The sequence below is a fragment of the Micromesistius poutassou genome, assembly GCF_964030765.1.
Source record: "Micromesistius poutassou genome assembly, chromosome: 18".
Classification (NCBI taxonomy): Eukaryota; Metazoa; Chordata; class Actinopteri; order Gadiformes; family Gadidae; genus Micromesistius; species Micromesistius poutassou.
The window spans coordinates 14,992,806-15,014,627 of NC_140288.1; the positions used below are offsets into that span (position 1 = coordinate 14,992,806).

Consider the following 21,822-nt stretch of genomic DNA (forward strand, 5'->3'; position numbering starts at 1 on the left):
AGTGGCGTATATATGAACGCTTTCCTTCACAGCCAATTAGTGCGCTTCCAGATGCTCTCCAACATCACAAATCCTGAACTTGGGTTACGTGTTTTGGTAAAAAGTCATTCGTTTGTTCACTAATTTGGATTGAGATATCCCCGGAATTGAAGACAAAAACAAAAAACAAAAGATGCGTTGAAAGGCCTATTCAAATTCCTGCCTGTATATTTACACACATCCTTTCTGTGTACACGTACACACACACACACACACACACACACACACACACACACACACACACACACACACACACACACACACACACACACACACACACACACACACACACACACACACACACACACACACACACACACAACCTCAACGTCAATCTGACTTTCCAGTCGAACCCTCAGCCTGAGTGTGCCGTATTGAAAACCCAGGACCTCATGAAGTTCAGACCCAGAGAAGCCCCGGACTGGGACCGCTCCTACGGAACCACTGTCCTCACCCCGGCCCGGAACCCCGCCCGGAACAAGGGCAGTAACCGTGACAACAAGCTCTGTACAATTTCTAGTGCAATTATATTCATATCATTTGAAGGAGAAAAAAATGAAAGTGTGAATGAAAAATAAAATTAAGCTCAACAGATGCAACTTCAGCCAATGGGAAGAAATATTTTGGATTTGACCCAAACATGCACCGCGCAAAACAAATGAACACAGCACTCTCGCTCTATCACACTCTCGATTCCAGTCGTGGAGGTCATGAATGAAGTCATCTTTGATATGTAATACAAGCAACGCGTAACAGAAGCGATAGCTGTGGATCCCCCTTGCCCATGAAGACCCCATAACATGAAGTAACTGAAATTCCTGCTGTTGAATGACCTGTATCACGCCTGGGGGAGTACCTAGGGGTATGTACATTTCTTAGTTATTATGAGTTCTAATATTCCAATTCACAGGATACTAACATGAATCCATCTACTTAGCAACCACTCAACCAATTGTCATTTTCCCCACTCCAGAAAAATGAATTGGTGGGTAGTTAATGGCACAAGCCCCTTGAAATACTTCCATACTTTTACTCTGAAAAACATTTAGTGTTTGGGGGTTATGACTGTACGAAGAGGGTAGTTGTCTAAATACCCTTACGTCCTGGTTCACATTATTCACTTCCTCGCAACTTTGACTGAAACGGTAAACGGTCTAAAGAAACATTAATGTTGACCGGCTTGCTTTGTTAACTGAACAAAAATGACACACTTTACGTCTTTCACATGGACCCAAGTGTTGGTCTCTCTTGGCCTCTTCATCATCGTCAGCCTCCTCATGTTAACAACACAGTAGCTATACGCTATATAGTTCATTGCCGATATACTTTCAAACTCAACAAGTTGCGTTTTGGTATGTGAGTGGGGGGGGGAAGAGACAATAATGTAAAAAGGGCAGGTCTGAGCAGGACCCCGTGGAACAAACACAAAACCTGCCGTAGAGTTTTCTCTGCTCTACGTTAGCCACGACTCTGGAAGGAAGAGACACTTTTATTGCACCTGCGTGTTCAGAGAGGGGGGACACAACTCAAACATCTCAGACTAATATTCACCGGTATAGAGATGGAAGTGGATCATGTGAAGGGGATATCGACAACGCATCCAGATTTAGACGCCATCTTTTGAGTTGTCGTTTTTTTGTTTTTTAAAGCTGGAGTAGACAGTTTCAAATCACATCAAGTCACTTAAAGCATCAGGAGATATTTAAACGGACTGCCTCCTTAACACAACCCAACCACACACACGCAGACAAAGAGCGATGAGAAGAAGAGGGGCGGGTCCCTTCCAGACACGCTTGGAGGAAGAGGAGGAGGAAAGTAACTTAAGTAGCCGTTGGGGCGGAGAATAAGAGGAAGAGGAGGGCGGGAGATATTCCAGAGATTCATCCCCAAATCTGTTTAGCGCAACATCCCGCAAACTCTCACTCACACACACACGCACGCACGCACACGCACGGTCGGACGGAGAGACACACACCTATCCCTCTCCTGTCCCCCCCCCTAACCGCCACGCCCGTCTTAGACCACCAGGATCTTGACCTCGTCCTGCTCGTCGGGCCGGTAGAAGAAGGGGATGCAGGGGTTGTCCCCGAGGAAGGGCGGGGCGCGGGAGGCCCCCTGGGGGTTACGGATCTCCTGCAGCAGCTGCATGATCTGTCGCGTGGTGCCGTCCTCCTGGGTGGAGGGGCCAGCCGCGGCCTGGAGGTCGGCCGCTGGGTGGTGGTGGTGCTGCTGGGAGTAGGAGGAGGTGGAGTCCGTGCCTGGGTTGGCGTCGGTGAGGGGAATCACCTCCATGGGGTCTGCAGGAGGGGAGAGAGAGAGAGAGAGAAAGAGAGAGAGAGAGAGAGAGAGAGAGAGAGAGAGAGAGAGAGAGAGAGAGAGAGAAAGAGAGAGAGAAAGAGAGAGAGAGAGAGAGAGAGAAAGAGAAAGAGACCAGTTGGTTGAGATCACTACAGAAATAAACAACTCAAGCTCTATTTAGAATTTCCTGCTTCAATGCAAGTTTATAAACATAAAAAAATGGACCATTAATATCTGAAGCAGTGTTGTTTTTACTTTTTGCGCAAGGATTCCACCAGAAGCCTCTCACTGCAGACATCCAGGTCCAACCCAGAGCCTTGTTCGCTGGGAGTCAAACACCCTAATCCCATCCTACCCCCCCTAACCCTTACAGCGGGGGTTTTACCTGTGTGGTCGGCGCCGTGCTCGGCGTGCAGCGCGGGGGTGCAGTTCTGCCCCGGGGGCAGCAGGTCGGGGTTGGCGGGGCCGGACGCCACGGCGGCGGAGTAGCGGCTGCACCAGTCGTCCCTCTCCGCCACCAGCCTCATCACCAGGTTCTGGAGCTCAGACAGCTTGGCCTAGTGCGCAGGGCCACATCAGGGTCACCTTCAGTCTCCATCAGCTCATGGCTGGGTTTGAATTATTTCATAGAGTGGGTGAGGGAAGGGGCGCTTTTCTTTTTTTTCGCCACTTCTTTTTATAATTTATTATTTTTTATCATCCATTATCTTTTGGCTGAGTATAACTAAAAACTGTATGATAAATATAATTATATAATCATCTTATAATCAGTCAAATGTATGATATGTAATTTGAGCCATCATTTCAAAAGTCTAGTCAATGTTAGATATGGTAAACGTGATGGTTGGGGGGGGTGGTACATCGCTGTATTTGGATGACATCTTGACTGACCTTCATCTCCTCCTTGTCCTGGGCCAGCATGGTGATGTAGTGCTCCTTCTCCTGGTGTTTCTGCTTCATGATGGCCCGCTGGCTCTGGTACAGGGCGATGTACTCCCCTGGACACACGACACCAAAGATCACTACTGCTCTGTGCTTCCCCAGATGATGGTTGTCTCAATATCAACCGCCTCTAAAGTCTTCATTTCTCCACAAGAAACACTTATACTTTTGATACAATGCGACTCAAAAGGAATACAGATGTAATACAGTGGCGAGTACAATAACGTAGTGGCTGGAGTGTTCGCACTCCCAGTCCAAAGCTGGTGGGTTCTATCCTCAAAGTCTACACAAACTTCTTTGAGAAAGTCACCCTGGACTCTAAACAGTAGTGATTAAGGAGCAGGTGCTCATGAGATGTGTACAGGGAGACGGTCAGGGGTCGAAGAGGTCGTTGAACCAGGGACCTACCGATGGTGTCGGTCTCCCCAGACAGCTGGATGCAGCGGTGCTCCAGCTCCTCCACCCGCTCCTTCAGGTCGGCCTTCTCCTGCATCAGGGAGGTGAAGCGGTGCTGCAGCTTCTCCATGGCGCCGCGCAGGGCTTCATGGACCTCTGCCGGCACCCCTGCGTACCCTGGTGGACGGGAGGAGAGGGAGCCTACGTTAATGATGTCACATGCAATGTACATTATTATCAACTCCATCGGTTCAGTTCCCAAAAGGGCCGCACATGCCAATAATGCACGCCCACGCAAATAATTGGTTTAATTCTTCACCCTTTTAATGAGCATAATTCCTCAAAATCAAATGTTTTTCACCCATCCCAACTCTTTCTTGTACACAACTAACCCGCCCGCCGTCCTGCTCTGAACCTTTCATACTTCATAGAACTTAAAAGGTGGATTCAAAACAAGCACATACACCAATCTGGCACATCCACCCATCCACAGACTGGAGACGAAGCGGTTCAGCTCCGTCCTGTTGAACCCCCACCTGTGTGTTCAGCACCGTGGTCACAGTGGTCGTGTGGCTCGTGGCTGTGACCGTGTCCGTGACCGTGACCATGGCCGTGGCTGTGTTCGTCGTCAAGGTGATGGCCATCGTCGTGGCCGTGGTGATGCTCGTCGTCGCCGTGGTGACCTTGGTGGCGCTGGTGCTCCAGAGCCCGGGCGGCAGAGGCCTGGTGGCGGGTGGCGAGGTGCAGCCGGTGCTCCTCCTCCAGCTGCCTCCGGGCCTCGTCCCGCTGCCCCTCCAGCTGGGACACCACGCCCCGGATGAACTCCTCCTGGAGGAGGACGGGGCGAAGGGGTAGGGAGGAGGGGGAGTTGACCGATGAGAGATGGAGGAGAGGAAGAGAGGAAGAGGAGAGGAGGAGAGGAACAGGGAGATGAATGTGGAGGAGAGGAGGAGAGGAACAGGGAGATGAATGTGGAGGAGGAGAGGAGGAGAGGAACAGGGAGATGAATGTGATGGAGGAGAGGAGGAGAGGAACAGGGAGATGAATGTGATGGAGGAGAGGAGGAGAGGAACAGGGAGATGAATGTGATGGAGGAGAGGAGGAGAGGAACAGGGAGATGAATGTGATGGAGGAGAGGAGGAGAGGAACAGGGAGATGAATGTGATGGAGGAGAGGAGGAGAGGAACAGGGAGATGAATGTGATGGAGGAGAGGAGGAGAGGAACAGGGAGATGAATGTGATGGAGGAGAGGAGGAGAGGAACAGGGAGATGAATGTGGAGGAGGAGAGGAGGAGAGGAACAGGGAGATGAATGTGATGGAGTAAGAGAGAGGAAGAGGTGAGGAGGGAGGAGATGATTTGTTTAGTGATGAATGGTCCATATTTTGTAGATAAGATGGATTACATCTTTCTGAGACTTCGAACATTTACACAATAGGAGACAATTTCTTCTTACCATTTCCTTCTGGCTCTCAAAGTCTTCTGGGATGACAATGGAGGGGGAATCCTGTGGGCTCTCTTGCATGGATAGACTCTCCACTCCATCTCCTAGGTAGCACAAACAACAAATATAATATCTATTGTGCTATCGAAGTCAACAATGCTATTGTTGCTATAGCGTGACAACAGGAGGCGCAGTTGATAAAATCCTGCTCTTGTCTTTTCAACGGCATGTGTAAGCTACTTTAATGGCCGCACAATCGAGATCTTTAAAACAATGGCTTAAAACAATGTTGTTAAAGAAAACCGCTTTAAAAGTGTATTTTCAGACCGGGAAACTCCCAACACAACTGCTATTCATCTAAATAAACAGACATCTGACCAATGTGTGTGTATATCCATCCAATGCATTGGCTACTGTAGCAGCTAAAAGAAGGCTAATACACTCTGCCCTTACCTTGGTCTCGGGGGGAGCTGTTGAGCAAAGAGCTCGCCAGGAGATCCTGCACCTCAGTCTGCAGCTGCTGGTTGTCTCTCACCAGTAGATCTAGACGATCCTACACACGGGACAGACACAGAGTAAGCCAAACCTCAGCCACCATAGGTACGTTGTGGGTCTCTACACCTACAGGATTGCTTTATGAGTTTACTAGATGAACAGGAAAATGTGGCAGAAAAGACAAAGCCCTCGACGCCCTGACAATTAGTGACATTTTTAGCTGCAACACATAAAAGTTAAGGATCTAAAGTCATACTCCAATACCTAAACTCCACAGCAAAGCAATAACCTCAGTCTTAATCTTAAGACAATCTTTTACCTGACGCAATCACCCAGTACTTTATCCTCTTCCCCTGACTCCGAGGTGACCCTGAGGTGACTTTCCTCCACTCAAACCCTAGTTTTAAAAACAACACCCGGCTATGACAGAGACAGAGCCCTGGGTGGCGCTCTCTGACCTGGGCGTGTTTGAGCTGCTGGTGGCTGATCTCCAGCTGCACGCGGCCCTGGTTCTCGTCGTGCTGCAGGCGGTCCATGAGCTGGGCCTGCTGCAGGTACTGGAGGTGCAGCTGCTCCCGCTCCGAGGCCAGCGCCTGGTAGCCGGAGGAGTACTGCTGCAGGTGGGCCACCACCTGGTCCCGCTGCTCCAGCAGGGCCTGGGACTCCTGGCTCTTCAGGGCCAGCTGGGGGTGGGGACACAGTTAAGCAACACGCTAGGAGAGGCTGTCGTTTGAAGTGATTTTAGAAGAGCTAGGGGGCCGTCGTTGGGCATGATGCAAATCGGTTACTATGGATACCTAGGATGATTTCACAAAATGAACACAAAGCCCCATACAATAATTTATTCAAAACAAATCATCGTTCTTCACCATCATCATCATCATCATCATCGTCGTCATCCGCTTATCTCTCCACCTAGTCCTGGGTCTTCCCCGAGGTCTCCTCCCACCTGGTCGTACCTGGAACACCTCCCAAGGGAGGCGTCCAGTGGGCGTCCTTACCAGATGCCCGAACCACCTCAACGGACTCCTTTCTAAGCAGAGGAGCAGCGGCTCTAATCCGAGTTCCTCACGGATGACTGAACTTCTCACCCTATCCCTAAGGGAGAAGCCAGCCACCCTCCTGAGAAAACTCATCTCGGCCGCTTGTATCCGCGATCTCGTCCTTTCGGTCATCACCCATCCCTCATGACCATAGGTGAGGGTAGGAACGAAGATCGACCGGTAGATCGAGAGCTTTGCCTTGCGGCTCAGCTCTCTTTTCGTCACAACAGTGCGGTAAAGCGAACACAATACCGCCCCCGCTGCTCCGATTCTCCGACCAATCTCACGCTCCATCGTACCCTCACTCACGAACAAGACCCTGAGGTACTTGAACTCCTTCACTTGGGCTAAGGACCCATTTCCTACCCTACTATCATCGTTCTTATGTCAAGTAATTTAGTTGCCCCAGGAGCAAATTGGTTGCCAAGCAACCCAGGCTAACATACTAGATTGGCAGCGCATTATTACAAAAATGAAATGTTATCGGTATTTTATAACGTTTTGAGCCAATCAGAACCAGAAAGATAAAAGATGTGTGCACAGTAATGTGCATACATCATACCCTAACCCTAATCATTCAAATTGTAATTTTAGTGTAATTGTAAGTGTCATTTGTTACAAATGTTATTGCTACCCATCAGCTACTAGTGGGTGAAATGCACCTTCTCTGCAGGAGGCAATTTAGATTAACGACCGCTCTCAGCTTGGTCATGACCAATCAGGACATCTCTTCCCTGATTGGCTTGGGGAGTACGACGTGCCGACTTGTCAATCACACGTGTGTGAGATGCAACACTTCTTAACAGCAGAGGAATGCAGTGAGGCAGGAGGGGAGCAGACAGGGAGGTTTATTATTATTATTATTTAGTTTCAAAATCTCGCCCTCTTCCACTCTCTTTAATTAATACTATGACAATTTTTAAAAACTTTTGTCTATTCATGATGTCTGTGTATCTCCGTGTCCATGTGTCCATGTGTCTGTGTGTCCATCGTGTGTGTGCTGTGGTGAGTGTGTGTGTGTATGTGTGTGTGTGTGTGTGCTGTGGTGAGCGTGTGTGTGTATGTGTGTGTGTGTGTATGTGTGTGTGTGTGTATGTGTGTGTGTGTGTGCTGTGGTGAGTGTATGTGTGTGTGTGTGTGTGTGTGTGTGTGTGTGTGTGTGTGTGTGTGTGTGTGTGTGTGTGTATGTGTGTGTGTGTGTGTGTGTGTATGTGTGTGTGTGTGTGTGTGTGTGTGCTGTGGTGAGTGTGTGTGTGTGTGTGTGTGTGTGCTGTGGTGTGTGTCCTCACCTGCTCCTTCATGTTGTGGATGTCCTCCTGGAGCTGGCCCAGCTTGCGTGCCACCTCCTTCTTCACGTGCTGCTCTGATTGGATGGCGCTGGTCAGCTCCATGTTCTCATTGGTCTGTTTGAAGGCCAGAGCGGTTGACATATTTGAGCGGCTTGGAGCTCATTTTGCAAAAAGTTATGTATTCTATCCCACTTTATGATTATTATTTATTTTCTTATTATTAATCAACGAGACATTAAGACTCAATGCTAAAAAGGACAGAAAATGTAAGTGACTAAGAAATGAATTCAAATGATTGACAGTCATGCAAACCTTAGTTTGATTAAACAATTGGTTCAAATACTCCGTTAATGACGGTAATCCTTAAGTAGAAGTCCTTTGACCGCTGGGCCGCGGGCGAGCCTCACCAGTTTGACGAAGCCGTTCTGCAGCTCGGCCAGCTGGTCCTTGAGCGTGCGGTTCTGGGTGAGGGCCCGGCTGATGGTGGCCTTGTCCGACTGCACGTCCTCCAGCATGCGGCGGCGGTCCTCCGTCTCCTGGCTCTGGCCCTCCTGCTGCCGCTCCAGCTCCCCCAGCCGCGCCTCCTGCTCCGCACACAGCCGGCTCAGCTGCCCGTTGTCCCGCAGCTGGGAGGGGAGGGCGGGGTCAGGGAGGGGAGGGCGGGGTCAGGGAGGGGAGGGCGGGGTCAGGGAGGGGAGGGCGGGGTCAGGGAGGGGAGGGCGGGGTCAGGGAGGGGAGGGCGGGGTCAGGGAGGAAGGACCCGGCAGAAGGACTTCAGTCAATTCAAAAGGACCTCAGAAACGCTACCGTTGCTAGGAGGAGCAATTTATAAAATCCTCCTCTTGTTTGTGAAAGTCGCTTTCACTGACCACACGACGATAAGATTGTGATTTTGGTTTCATACAGCATGGAAGTCAAGCTCAGTTTAACGTCAACAATACATCAAACATAAGGGATAGACATCCACAACTTCACATTAAACACAGTTTGTCAGACAGACAATATCGACATGGTTAACAGAAAGCGCTTGAGTGCATGAGAGCGTGTGCATTAGTGTAAGGAGCGATGAGTGATTTCAACAGCCAGGTGTTTGTGCCACAAGGTACGTAGTCCCATAAACCAGACTGTAGATTCATAATCTAAAGTCTGACAGTAGGCTACCTCAAATCTGGGTGAAAGGTTTTTTTTCCCCATTCCATTTGTTTTGACCAAACAACAGCCAACAAACACTAATACAATCTGCAACATCCTCTCTGGACACTCTTCGAAAAACGTCTGTACGGGCGTAGCTCCGCCTCTTTCCAGTGGTTGGGTTTCCGGACGGCCTCAGAAGCTCAGCTGTAACCTAGTAGGACTGCTGCTGAGAGAACGGGGCACCTACCTGGGCCTGGTACTGTTCAGTCAGGGCCTCCTTCTCCTGGTGCAGGCTGTCCAGGGCCTCCTGCAGAGCCACCTCTCTCTCCGAGGGCCCCGAGAGCTGGGAGACTGCATGGTCCCGCGCCTGCTGCTCCTGAGACAGCAACGCTGGTGGAGGGGAAGGAGGACGTTAGGCACACAAACAGAAGAAACATGGACAACTGAAACTTTTCCTCTAAAAACAGTTCCCAGACATGTGTGGCTACACCATGTAATCAATACGTCTGGTAGCACCCAGGGATCGATTCCGACCTGCACTCCTAAGCTACGTGTTATTTATTCTCTCCTCTAACCCACTGTCATGTCCATAAAGAGCATGACAAGTCCAAGGGCAAGATGCCCTTACCCCCAACCTGCTTCTTAAAAACATGCAACTGTAAGTATTGCTTTGCCTCAAGTAACTAAATAGTCAATAAACAAAAATGAAATAGAAAAACATTTCTGGCAATTATTTACCGGCAGCGTTTTTCAATTCTGCAACCTGGGACTCCAACTCTTGGACCTGATTGATGTTGCTGTCTCTCTCCTTCGCTACTAACGTCACCTGCAAACACATCAACAACAGAGAGATGATGAAAACCCTTAAAAAACACAATAGACCCAAACACTGTACAGTCATTGAGTCAGTCATACATTGTACAAAGTAGGTTATTGCTCAACAAGGCATTACATTCCCAACCGCACATTGTCAAACTGAACATGAACTGCTGTGTGTTTGTGGGACTATTCACTGACGGGTGAGGATGTCCTTGTATTATATACGATTCACTACACATCTACCTGGGTCAGCAGTTGTTCTGTCTTGTCCTTCCAGAGACGGCCCTCTTCCTGGATCTGTTCAGCATAGCGATCTCTCTCCGTCTGCAGCTGGGCGATGGACTCCAGCAGCTAGGCCAACCAAAACATTCACATCAACACATCGCCCTATTAATGTGTCGCTTAGGTTGACTATGATCAGTTTACTTTTGTGCATGCAAAGCAATGCTCAAGTTCTCCATAGCAACAGCTGTGGATGTCTATTTATATCCAACAAACATCTGAAGTCTACAAGGAACGGAGTCCATTAATAAGCAAGACTTTCCCAAGATGAAAGATTTCCCAACAGGGACATAGAAGGGTCTGCATGGACGACGGAGAAGGCTACGGTACTCAAGATTACATGAAAAGGAGTCACTTGTAAGGGTTCCCTTGACAACAGTGGTGGCATCATGAATTCCATGTGCTTTGGATTGACACTTCTATGCTTATCCAGAAAACAAAGTCCACAAAGAAAATATTATTATCATTTTTTTATATGACTATTTCAAGAGAAATAAGAGTAGGAATTTCACAATAAAATCTACCAGTAATTATTATTGGCCTAGCCTGTTAGAGTAAAGGTTTAATAAAGAAGAAATGTGTTGATGGTGGACCTGGTTTGTGTGTGCCTCCAGATGTTGCTTCTCCTCCAGTAGCATCTGGACCTGTTGGTTGGCTGTGGACGGCTCAGACTGACTGGAAAACTAGACAACAAACAACAAACAGGTGGTGTTGTTAAAACACTGTTGTAATGGTAACAGAGATTAAATAATAACCTCAAAATGTCATACAGTGACTCATTGAGCAGATGCTTCAACTCAAAGCACTCTTCAAGGGAGGCTGAGAACAGTCAGAATTTGTGCTTTTAAACAATTAAACGGCCAACTTTCTAAATAACTAAGTATGTCATTTATTCTGTTGATCACATGTACTCTGTCATAGTGTTTTTACTCAATGTATAGTAAGGAAGTAAGGAGAAACCAAACATTTCTCTTAACTTATTTCTTGGTTCTTGTGCTCACCTACTAGGCACATGAAGAACCCAGTAACAGTTCCGTTCCTTTATTTCACCTGAACCTGGTCATGTAGCCATGACTCACAGTCAGTGCGTTTACATGACACTCAAGAAAATGGAATTATTGGGTTAGTCCGACTATGATTGGATTATTAAGATGCATGTATACACCTTAGTCTGACTAAAATTGAATCGAATTGGGTTTCTCAGTTGGATTAAGACCCCTAGATTATTTGATTGTTAGTCACATTAAGCGTGCATGTATACGGTCAATCGAATTGGAATTCGATTATGTGTTCTGCACATGCTCGAGATCTTTTCCGGGGGCCGTGAGCCGGAAGTAGAAGGAGACGGTAGTCGTGTTGTTGTCGCCGTTGGAAAACGAGAAACGGCGATTTATTTAAAAAGGTGGCACAGAAGATGGAGGAAGCCGGTGTCGTGCCAATGTAGTTACCCCAGGAAGTGTATCCCCGGCCACAGGAGCACGCATGGCATGCATTCAGTGCAGGTGGAAGCACACAGACACTACGCTTCGATTTCACCCAAGGCTGAATTAAAAGTACATGTTTTCCTAAACGTTGGTCATGAAGTAAAGTAGTAACTTCGGCACATCTGTCAAAAGGTTTTCTCTGATATTATGAATATTAAAGACTGAGTCGGGTTCTCCAACTCTCTGGTACTTCCACAACAAGTAGTCTCGTAGTGGGGGTATCTCGGCCATGGTGGAGAATGAATTGGGGGAAAGGAATTTTGGACTTCAGAGAGTCAAAGCCAGATTGAAACGTGCCATAGAGAAGAAAGGGATTGTTGCCGTATGAGGGACAGCTGTCAGTTCACTGCGGGTCCATGTAATTTCTCAGACGCTCCATTGTTCCGACTTCTCGGTTGTATGTCAGAACAATGGAGCATCTGAGAAATTACATGGACCCGGAGTGAACTGACAGCTGTCTACTGAAAACATCTTTCTCGAATGCCGCCTGAGTTTGTTGTTGCTGGTGATGTAAAGAGGTCAGCTGGTGGCTCTACTACCACTAGTTGAAATGGGTACAGCACCACCTATCGTACCGGTGCATGACACGCTTCGGCCAATGAATTGATTTTCTCACCTCCATGTATACTTTGCCTTTCTAAAATCTTTTTTTAAACTTTGCCTTTATTTTATTTCTATTTTACTTTTTACTTATCTATTATTTTCTTTTATTGTATGACAATGTTTATATGTGAAGCACTTTGAGTCTGCCTTGTGTATGAAAAGTGCTATATAAATAAAGTTGCCTTGCCTTGCCTATACTCGGACAATTGATACTCGGACAATTGCAGTTGTCCAATTGAGGAGCATAGTCGAACTATGGCTTTAATCGGATTAAGCTGTGCATGTACAAGTACTGACTGTGGACACTTTGGACAGAATCTGCCTCAACTAAAACAACCCTATAAACCATTGTAAACCATCCTCGTTTGTATCCATGGTGGTGATTCGCCCTGGACGGTGTCTGTCACCTGTTGCAGCATGAGGTCGCTCATCTCCAGCCTCTTGCTCAGCTCCTCCAGGTCCAGCCGCATGGCGCCGTTCTCCTGGGTGCTCAGCTTCAGCTGCTCCGAGAGCTCCGAGCTCTGCTGCTTCGCCTCGTCGCTGACACTGCTGCAGACACACACAAACAACAGTGTCAACACACCAAGCATACCCTGACCCAGCACACGACGTGACCATGAAGTGACGACCATTGACGATGCCAATATGTGCATCGTCATATATCTGTGATTCAACACAAAGCTAGTTTTGCAGTGCGGTTCAGCAATACGTGATTTATTACCAGCTTTCTTCATCAAAAAAGTCAACATTATAACATTTATGCAAACCGTGGAATAATGAAAATATCGCTGACTCAGCCCGACTGAAACACATTTTTTGTGAGAATTCATAATTATTCACAAACTGCATAACTACAAGCACTGCTTGAGTCCACAAGCACATCGTATTCATGAGCTGCAGCTGATATGGTCCATTTTGTGTCAAGAGCTGGTGACAGTGAAGGGGAGATTTTGGCTCTACAGGGGTGAGGTCTCTTGAACTAACGACACACAGAAGACGAAAAAAGAAACAACAACTGCGTTTCAAATGATTTTGATGACTTTGATGATCAAAGACGAGGAAGTTCCTGCGCAGGCGTGTGTTCAGACAACGCGGTATGTTTGGAAAAGGGGCAGAGAACACTTTGCTTAAGCGCCACGTATTCAGTCTATGTAAAGAGGCTTAAAGAGGAGAATTGGTGCAGCAGCTACAAGATGAAGACAAGCAATGGGCTTGAATAGTAACTATATGACAGACTGGGAATAATTACAATGCAGCTACATGCAGACATTACCCAGCAACTTAATCACAGAGATCACACCCAAACATGAAGCAAAACATGGTTGCATATACTATTAACATATAGTAGTATCATTCATTAGTTGCTTAATAGTGCGTGCAGTTGCTCGCACTATTAGTTGCTTAATATGCAGTATCAAAATAATGCATATTGTAATTTTGTACTTTTTCAGTGAAAAAGTGATGGCCACAGACAATTTACAAAAAAACACAGTTGGTTTACCAATGTGACCTTCAGCAGTATGAGTTTCAAAACTAATTTCATACTTTGGATTACAGTTTTAATTAAATTGATTTAGCTTGTTGAAAGAGCAGAGGGAATGGAGTCTAATATTAAAAGCTTGCCAAAGCGACACACTTGTAACGTCTACTGCTGTGGCACTCCTAGCAAACCAGGATATATGGCCTCCTGTTGTGCAAGTGCTTAAGTGACTTACTTCAGTCTGTAAACCTCCAGTCTCAGGCTGTCTCTCTCCTTCTCTAGATCCTTGTTGTGCTACAGACAGAGAAAACACTGCGGTAAGAAACAAGTGGAGAAAAATAAAAACACTATTTCGCACAATCCTATATCCAATGTTTTTGAAAGAGGTTGACTACGCTAGGTTCAGCTGCTTTTGAGTCATATCTCTGATATGGACATCCCTGGACAGTGCCTTCAGACACTAGGAATTAGTGAATTATTATTATTATTTTTTTTTTATTACTCTTGATTTGATTAGGTGTGTTGACATTATTGCAATCAGTTGACATCCATTTTTCAAAAATAAAAAACGACATTATCTTAAACAGATGCCCAATAATCAAATCTGAATCGTGAAATACCGAAAGATTCCCATCCCTATCAGACACTTTATTAAGGAGCATGGAGGGGATGGGCACCTTCCTCAAGGAAGCCTGCAGATAATCTGCAGACCTCGGCCACACCCAGCTGTACTGCCGATATTCCTGCGGATAATGAAGAAATCCCGGTGATTGTGTGGGAGTGAGCGTTACCTTTTCAAACTGTTTCTGCTGTGTGGAGACGGATGACAGCGTTCTCTCCAGCTCAGCCATCCTCTGCTTGGTGCTCTGGAGACGGTTACTAAGCTCGTCTGCCTCCCCTGGAGAAATAAGTAGACAGACACAGAAGCAGGCACACACAGATATTAACATATTGAGCTAGCAAGGAGCACACACAGCCTTTTAGAAACATCTTATTTGCCCAAATGCAAAATAAAATTATATATATATATATATAATCCTCTCTCTCACACACACACACACACACACACACACACACACACACACACACACACACACACACACACACACACACACACACACACACACACACACACACACACACACACACACACACACCTGCTTTCTGTCGCGCAGCATGTTGTGTGTATTGGAGTGCAGTCTGCAGCTCAGATTTTTCTGATACCAGGATACCAATGGTCTGAATGTGAACCTGGAGAGATAGATGGAGAGGTAGAGATATCAAGACATTGTGTCCGGTTTCATTACGGAGATATTCTATCAAAGACAAACTAATTTGCGCGTGTGGAGGAAGCTTTCCGACCGGGATTTTAATAACTGTATTCCTACAGTGGCCAGTCTACATGGTTTGGATTTTAAACCTTTATATACCGTTTTTTACAGTTTACTATTGCTGGTCGAGTTTGTGTTTATCGTGTTTGACTTGGAGACCTGACCAAGCAACGGCAGCGTGTTAAGAAGTACCTGCAGTTGTTCACGCATGGCTCCTTGTTCCTTCGAAGACTTCTGCTCAAACTCCTTTCTCTCCTGAGGATCACAGAGGAACACACAGTGAATTTATATTTGAAGAAGAAAAATTCTCTGCTGAGTAATACAGCTTGAATTTATCAATCAGAAAAGAACGAGATATAAAACACAAACGGACCCATGTTGTTTTTTTGTTTTTACCTTTTGAAGTTGGTCTGTGAGACCCTGAGATTGCTGGGCCTGTAAGAAAAGTGGAATAAACCTGATCAAAAGGGATCTTATACCCACCGATGTGGTTAATAGAGAAATGCACCAGATATGCGCAAAGGTTCATTGCACTGAGATTTAGATTCATTCAAGCATTGAGGTTCTGAGTTTTTGGTTCTGAGTCGTCAGTTTGCAAAGATGAAAAAAAAAAAGGACAATGCTTGCAAGAATAACACATACTAATGCTTTGTGCTTATTTTATATTATATGCATGTATGAGACACAAAAACAAGATGAACGGTAGAAAACATGAGATGATCTTGCCGTTAAGGGTTTCAACCAAACCAACATTCACCCCCCCACACACACACACACACAAACAAGCACACACACACACACACACAGCTTCTTACCAGCTGATCTAGCTGTGTATTGAGCTCAGAGTTTGTGAGATGACTGGAGTCCAGGGCGGCGGTCAGCTCCTGGTTACGACTCTATCACATGCATTCAGCAGCAAGATGGAAAAACAATACCAAAAAAAGAATAGCAAAACACAAATCATAAAAAGGTGCACCACACACACAAATTCACAACACAAGAATAGGAACACTGAATAAATGGCAGCTACCAGAATAAAAATAATAATTTGTTGCCATTACCAAGATAAGTGATAATCCCAATATCTATTTTCCATGTATGAGAATGTTGAATGGGTTTGAGTCAGACGCTCAAGACAAAGCTTTGAGTACACATCGAAGAATGATCATGGGAAGTGTAACATGAGACATACAAAACGATGCAGCTCTATCCGTCATCAGTGTATAAATAAGAAGAGGGGGGCAGTGCAGAGCAAGCTTTAGCTTGTCCATGAATGGTGATAGGCACAGGTGGGCAGAGGAGAACAATGCAGTGTGTCCAAGGCTCACTAATTTGTAAATTGTGTGGATAATTTAGATTATCTACTGGTAAACTTCAAGCAGACAAAGAAAAGCATTATCACTATAAACAATAAGACCTATGGAATGTTTTCCAAAAAAATATATAAAATGTCAATGAAAGTTTGCAGTATACATTTACTCTATGTAAGACATTGAAAGAGGCTAAGATCCTAGACTTGAGTATATGTTGGATGAATTGGAATGATAGACTTTAAAGCCTGAAGGTATATTAGTGGATAATTGAAAATGCTGACGTACCTCCAGTTCCTTCTCATTGACAGGTGAAGGAGAAGAGTCTCCATTTACATATGCTGTGGATGACTGAAATGAACAAAGACACAAATACTTTAGATGTTGAACTCAGTCCAATATTAACAATTTACAATATACAGGAAAATACACAGGTGATACTGAAAGCAAAAGAAGGCAAAATAAAATACAAAAACATTCTCCAGAATACCCCTGTTTAGGATGAAATGTGTTAATGTTGTTTAAATTAACCTCATTATGCTTTTAATTGAAAGCTAATGGAATACATGTGTTGGCTTTAAAAATATATAATCATTGCATGCTTGTTTTCACATGAAGCATGCAGTAAATTCACAAAAAGTCACAAAGTTCATGTCAAGAGTGTCAGAGAGAGTGAGAGTGAGAGTGAGAGAGAGAGTGAGAGAGAGAGAGAGAGAGATTAGATGTGCTACCTCAGACACAAGACCATTCAGCTGTTGGGAGAGCTGTCGTAGGCTTTCTGTGGAGGACAATGGCCTGAAAGAGACAGAAAATAATTAACATGCAAATTCCATCCTAAAGCTGCTGCTGTCTTAAATGTATTCTGTATATTATGTTGCCTCACTTTACCTTACAATCAAGAGGGATGGCTACATACGACATATGGTTTTGAGACATTCTAATGATACAATATCAAACATGGATGACAAATAATATAATTGTGATGCTGTACTAAACCCCATGCAGATGTAAGATGAGTTAAGAATTAAGAAAGAGCTTTCATCGGAAATCATATCATAATACAGCCATGTTATTGTGTCTTGACTGTGTTGTATAAATATTGGACAACAGTATCAAAGGAACAGAAAATCCTGATTCAAGGATAGCATGGCATTATGCTGCAGTTGAATGAGTTGCACTCCAACACCAGCGTCGGGTTGTACACAATGGACTTCGCATCAAAGAAACCACACAGCATCATCACCATCACAGGCAATACCCATCTTAAGTCTGAAGTCAAATATGTCTTGCAAACACATCATTTATAAATGTATGCATTAACATAAATACAGAAAGTGTTTGTGTTTTTCTGCAGGAGTATGATGAAGACCACCTGAATGCTTGAAGGGAGTGTGAAGATTTGACCCACCTTTTATCCACTCCGTTGCCATTGGTATCAGGATAGCTCTGTAGTGGACGACATTAGCAGAGGGTTAACAGAAAATCCAATGTGAAAATTTGACAACACCAATGTGCACCAGAGAAAACAGGTCTTCAAATGACAACAAGCATAATTACACACTGTATACAATTAATGCAAAGAATGACTCATTCAACTTTGATCACACGGAGGAAGGCTAGGTAATGAACTGGCAAAGCCATTGCATCCCAAATGCATAACGAAGGATAGCAGACAATATAAAGAGTGATGGCCGGTCTGATCCCTTAATACACAAAGCCGTGGACAATGGCAGACGTGCCAACACTGGCGGTCAGACACAGTGATTAAGCAACAGACAAAGTACACACACACACCTGCAGTTCATTGTGCCTGACAGACTCAGAGTTAGTAGAAATGGTGCTAGAGGTGTTAGAAACAGGCACGCCATGAACAGCCTCCCCCTTTGGGTCCTCCAGTAGATGGGGTACTGGAGACACTCTGGTTTCAGCCTCCGCATAGGCCTGGGATCACACACGCCCAGGCACAGGCAAACACACACACAAGCACATACGCAGACAGTCAGTCACACACACACACACACACACACACACACACACACACACACTTTGTTATTATAGACAAACCGATAATGCACTGGTGTTGCGATCAACACCAAATAAATGTATATTATCAATAAAAACAAAAAAACGTTGGTTCAGTGATTACAGAATACATAACTGTTCAAACAAATGCTTGAAGGAGAAAATATTTTTCGATCCCATTCCCACCGAGCAGATACCCTGCAGATATCAGATAACAGCCATGCAACACAACTGGCCATCTCCCAACTTGTCAATCTTATGCCTGTGGACACGGTTCCAATTGCTACACACATCTACTATCCAGAAGCTGAACTCTGAATGAATGGAGAGACTCACAGCACACACACATGCCAGTATCTAGAGTTTGGGCAAAATTTGATTCACATGCAACTGGAATTCGAAGAGCTGGAGGGTTGGGGCAGAGGGGGTAAAGAACAGCCAGAGAAAACACAGAAAGAATGCAGGTTAGAAAGAGAAAGAAGCTCACCTGACATTTGCCATTGGCAGGCAGGACTATTCCATTGCTCTGATGAAGAGCGTTTAGAATATTGTCAAACTAAAAGAGGGGGGAGGGGGGAGACATAGGTTGAGGTGAAGGGTAGCGAAAAGAACGTAGTGAAGTACTGAGAAAGTGGCAAGCAGAAACAGATTCAAGGGGAAAGACAGGGCTGAAGAGCTTCTAAGGGGGGGCAGTCACTACTGTTGTGTTCCACTAGTGGGTTTTTTCCCACTGATAACCGCCCACGGCCGTGCCTGTTGGTTTTTGCTCAACATTTCCTAAAACTAGATTTGCAGTCTCTGATTTAAAAAAGGGAAAAGGACATGCGATCTGCTGAGGAAACAATAGTTTAGCAAAGAAATATCTGCATTATTTAATCAAAATGTCATGTGGATGCAAGGCCCTAATTCAATCTGCACAGAGAGAGTTGAAGAAACACAAGTTCTGTAATTGCAGTCCTGTGCAGCGTGTACACAGTGCATTTTATCTGCGCTGCCCTGGATTAAAACTCACAGGAACACAGAAAATATACAAAGCAGGCCTCTGATCGATAAAGAAGGAAAATGAATAAACAAAACAAAACAATGTTTGCAGACAGGTACAAAAATGCAGGTAAAATCAGATAGACGTTATCAACCATACAACATAGAGACAGGCATTGCAACATACGTTGTACGGCGTGCTCCTGTCCGACGAAGGGGTATCGGTTTGGTTCCCTCCCTTGACTTTTCTCTTCTTTTTGGCTCCTACTCCACCACCTCCTGTTTCTTCTCCTCCTCCTCCACTGACAGGAGAGCTCTTCTGCTGAAACTCTTTCAGCTGATATAGGAGAGAGGTAGAGGCAAGAGAATGTGGCACTTAGGGTTGATTTAAATATCAGAGAAGTTGCTTTACACACTGTAGCTGTGTTCAACAATTGACTGATTGATAAACTACTCAAGAAAGAAGGCTTGCATGATCCTAGTTGATAAGATGGACAAAAGTAAATGAACAAAGTTTGTCAACGGAATTCCTGTATCACTTAAAAAAAAAAAAATCAAGACCTAAAACATTGTTTTATTTTCTTATTTATTGTATGATGCAGGTTGAAACAGCGGTCAGCACAGGGGGCTTCCCCTGAATGACTAGTAGAAATGACAGCTCTTTACTAGTGGGACGCTACGTGCTAGCCTATGAACACGACTACTCATCGGGACAGGTTGAACACATTTGTTGACTAGTTATTCAAACTATCTGCAAGGCCATTCCACTGGCTGGACGGGCACACGGCCAGCATGAGTAGGGGGGACATTGACAGATCAGGGTCTGGGGGGTGTCAGCTGTCAAAACATTTATTCACATCTCAATAACTTGGTTACATTGCCTCCCGTGACTTAGTGAGATTCGTGCTGGTCAGTGTTCGAAACACAAGAAGAACAGTCGAACAGATACAGCAGCATGGGGGACAGCACATCATTATCATTCTTTAACAAGATACTAAAGTAGCGTCACAGTGGGCATTTTAGCCAGCCGACAGCCGATTAGCAAGCAAGGCTAACGTTCATTAGTTCTGGCTAACTAGTACAGTTCAAGAGCCAGGTTAGGAGCTGGCTGTGAAAAACATCAAGGAAAGAGCCTGGATGTGCCACGCCGAACTATATATAGTGAGCAAACTGTTAATCTCACAAGTAATGCTATCGAGGCCCAAAACAATCACCGGTCTATCCTGCGGATTGGAAGCGCAAAGATAGGGAGAAAACGGGATGGGCGACAGCTAAGAGGTCGGGGGACGTGTAATGACAACACCCTTCCCCGCCAATGAAAGAAACCGCTGACAACATAAACCCTCATAACAGAGTAAACTGTAGTACATATCCCTCACATTATGTGCACTCAATTGGATTATAGTTTACCTTTTTCTTAGCCGCAGCGAGTTTAATTTGCCTGCTCTGGTCAGCCATCCTGTTCGACTGCTTGGCGAACCTAACCACGTCATCAACTTGGATTTGCTTGCAGTACTATTTCCGACCGCTAATGGCGCAAATACCATCACTTATCTCTGGCTTGGAGATTAGACTGGTGTTGTCACTTGTACCCTGTCCATGTTGCTTGCAAGTTATGACACTGCAATCGTTTTAATATGAAGAGATGTGTGTGATGCATTGTATGTGTACAAGCCCATAATTTATTTGCTCTCTGATGTAAGAGCAGTGTTCTGCTCGAACGAATCAAGAACCCATGCACGCACTGCCAAACATGAACTGAAAATAAATTCAATTTAAAGTCAATTACCCCATGCCTGAACTGATGACTGTCCACATTTTTAGTTGGCGTTACTATAGTACTACTATGGTAATATGACAAGTATTGAGTAATATTATGCAATAGTGTATACATACAAAAGGTATAGCGGTGGTGAGCAGTGAGCTCAATAAGAAGACTTCATTTTATTGTATCTTATCTTATTAATAATACAAGAAGAGTTTTCTCATATTGGATAACTGGATTCAGCAGTGCAATGATTTAGGTACCTTCTCTCTACCATGTTGGCATTTTCCACAATTGCATTTCAGATAAAAGAGGATGTTCTTTAGACAGGAAATTTATATGTTGCAGCAGAAAGTACAGGACTGTAACGGTAATTTGAAGGAAAATATGTATATTTGGACTATATAGAATAGAAATGTATTTGCAGTAGTGCGATGAATATTAGCAGGAACATGATAGACTAGATAGATAAGACAGTCTCAACACAGGTTCATTCACAATAGGCTGGTTGAGGAACTGTCCTCAATCCTTCCACTGCTGGCCCAATGAACAGCCAGCTTACAGAAATGTGGGCCAATGTCTTTGCTGTAGTACATGCAGACCAATAGGAAACAGCCAGAGCATAACACAATATATTCCAGTTGTTATTATGTAGACTCTCTCACA

The 21,822-nt window shown here is 45.1% G+C and overlaps 1 protein-coding gene across 3 annotated transcripts; it reads right to left on the reverse strand.

Annotated features, from left to right (window-relative positions):
* Positions 1 to 380: 380 nt before the first annotated feature.
* On the reverse strand, positions 381 to 20,874 carry golga2 (golgin A2). 3 transcript variants are annotated; one of them, XM_084482906.1, is made up of 27 exons: positions 20,802 to 20,874; positions 19,579 to 19,728; positions 18,183 to 18,329; positions 17,797 to 17,834; positions 17,120 to 17,183; positions 16,677 to 16,739; positions 15,894 to 15,974; positions 15,475 to 15,513; positions 15,271 to 15,333; positions 14,905 to 14,998; positions 14,539 to 14,645; positions 13,983 to 14,041; positions 12,675 to 12,816; positions 10,774 to 10,863; positions 10,142 to 10,249; positions 9,818 to 9,905; positions 9,327 to 9,469; positions 8,353 to 8,571; positions 7,946 to 8,059; positions 6,072 to 6,296; positions 5,572 to 5,671; positions 5,131 to 5,222; positions 4,212 to 4,503; positions 3,688 to 3,852; positions 3,229 to 3,335; positions 2,723 to 2,894; positions 381 to 2,336 (listed from the first exon to the last, which is right to left on the reverse strand). In XM_084482906.1, exons 1-27 carry the CDS (start codon positions 20,847 to 20,849, stop codon positions 2,056 to 2,058), a joined length of 3,291 nt encoding a protein of 1,096 aa, XP_084339032.1. In that variant the 5' UTR covers positions 20,850 to 20,874; the 3' UTR covers positions 381 to 2,055. The 3 variants fall into 3 exon arrangements, with proteins under 3 accessions (XP_084339032.1, XP_084339033.1, XP_084339034.1); XM_084482907.1 differs by lacking the exon at positions 18,183 to 18,329 and adding an exon at positions 18,898 to 18,966; XM_084482908.1 differs by lacking the exon at positions 18,183 to 18,329.
* Between the last annotated feature and the right edge of the window lie 948 nt (positions 20,875 to 21,822).

Bases quoted from the DNA above. Each gene is read 5' to 3' on its own strand.
- golga2 (XM_084482906.1), bottom strand. From the start codon at position 20,849: ATGGCTGACCAGAGCAGGCAAATTAAACTCGCTGCGGCTAAGAAAAAG. The intron at 10,250-10,773 runs GTCCACCATCAA...TGGTTGGCCTAG, and splicing joins TGGAGGCACACACAAACCAG to CTGCTGGAGTCCATCGCCCA. The intron at 4,504-5,130 runs GTAAGAAGAAAT...GTCCTCCTCCAG, and splicing joins TTGAGAGCCAGAAGGAAATG to GAGGAGTTCATCCGGGGCGT.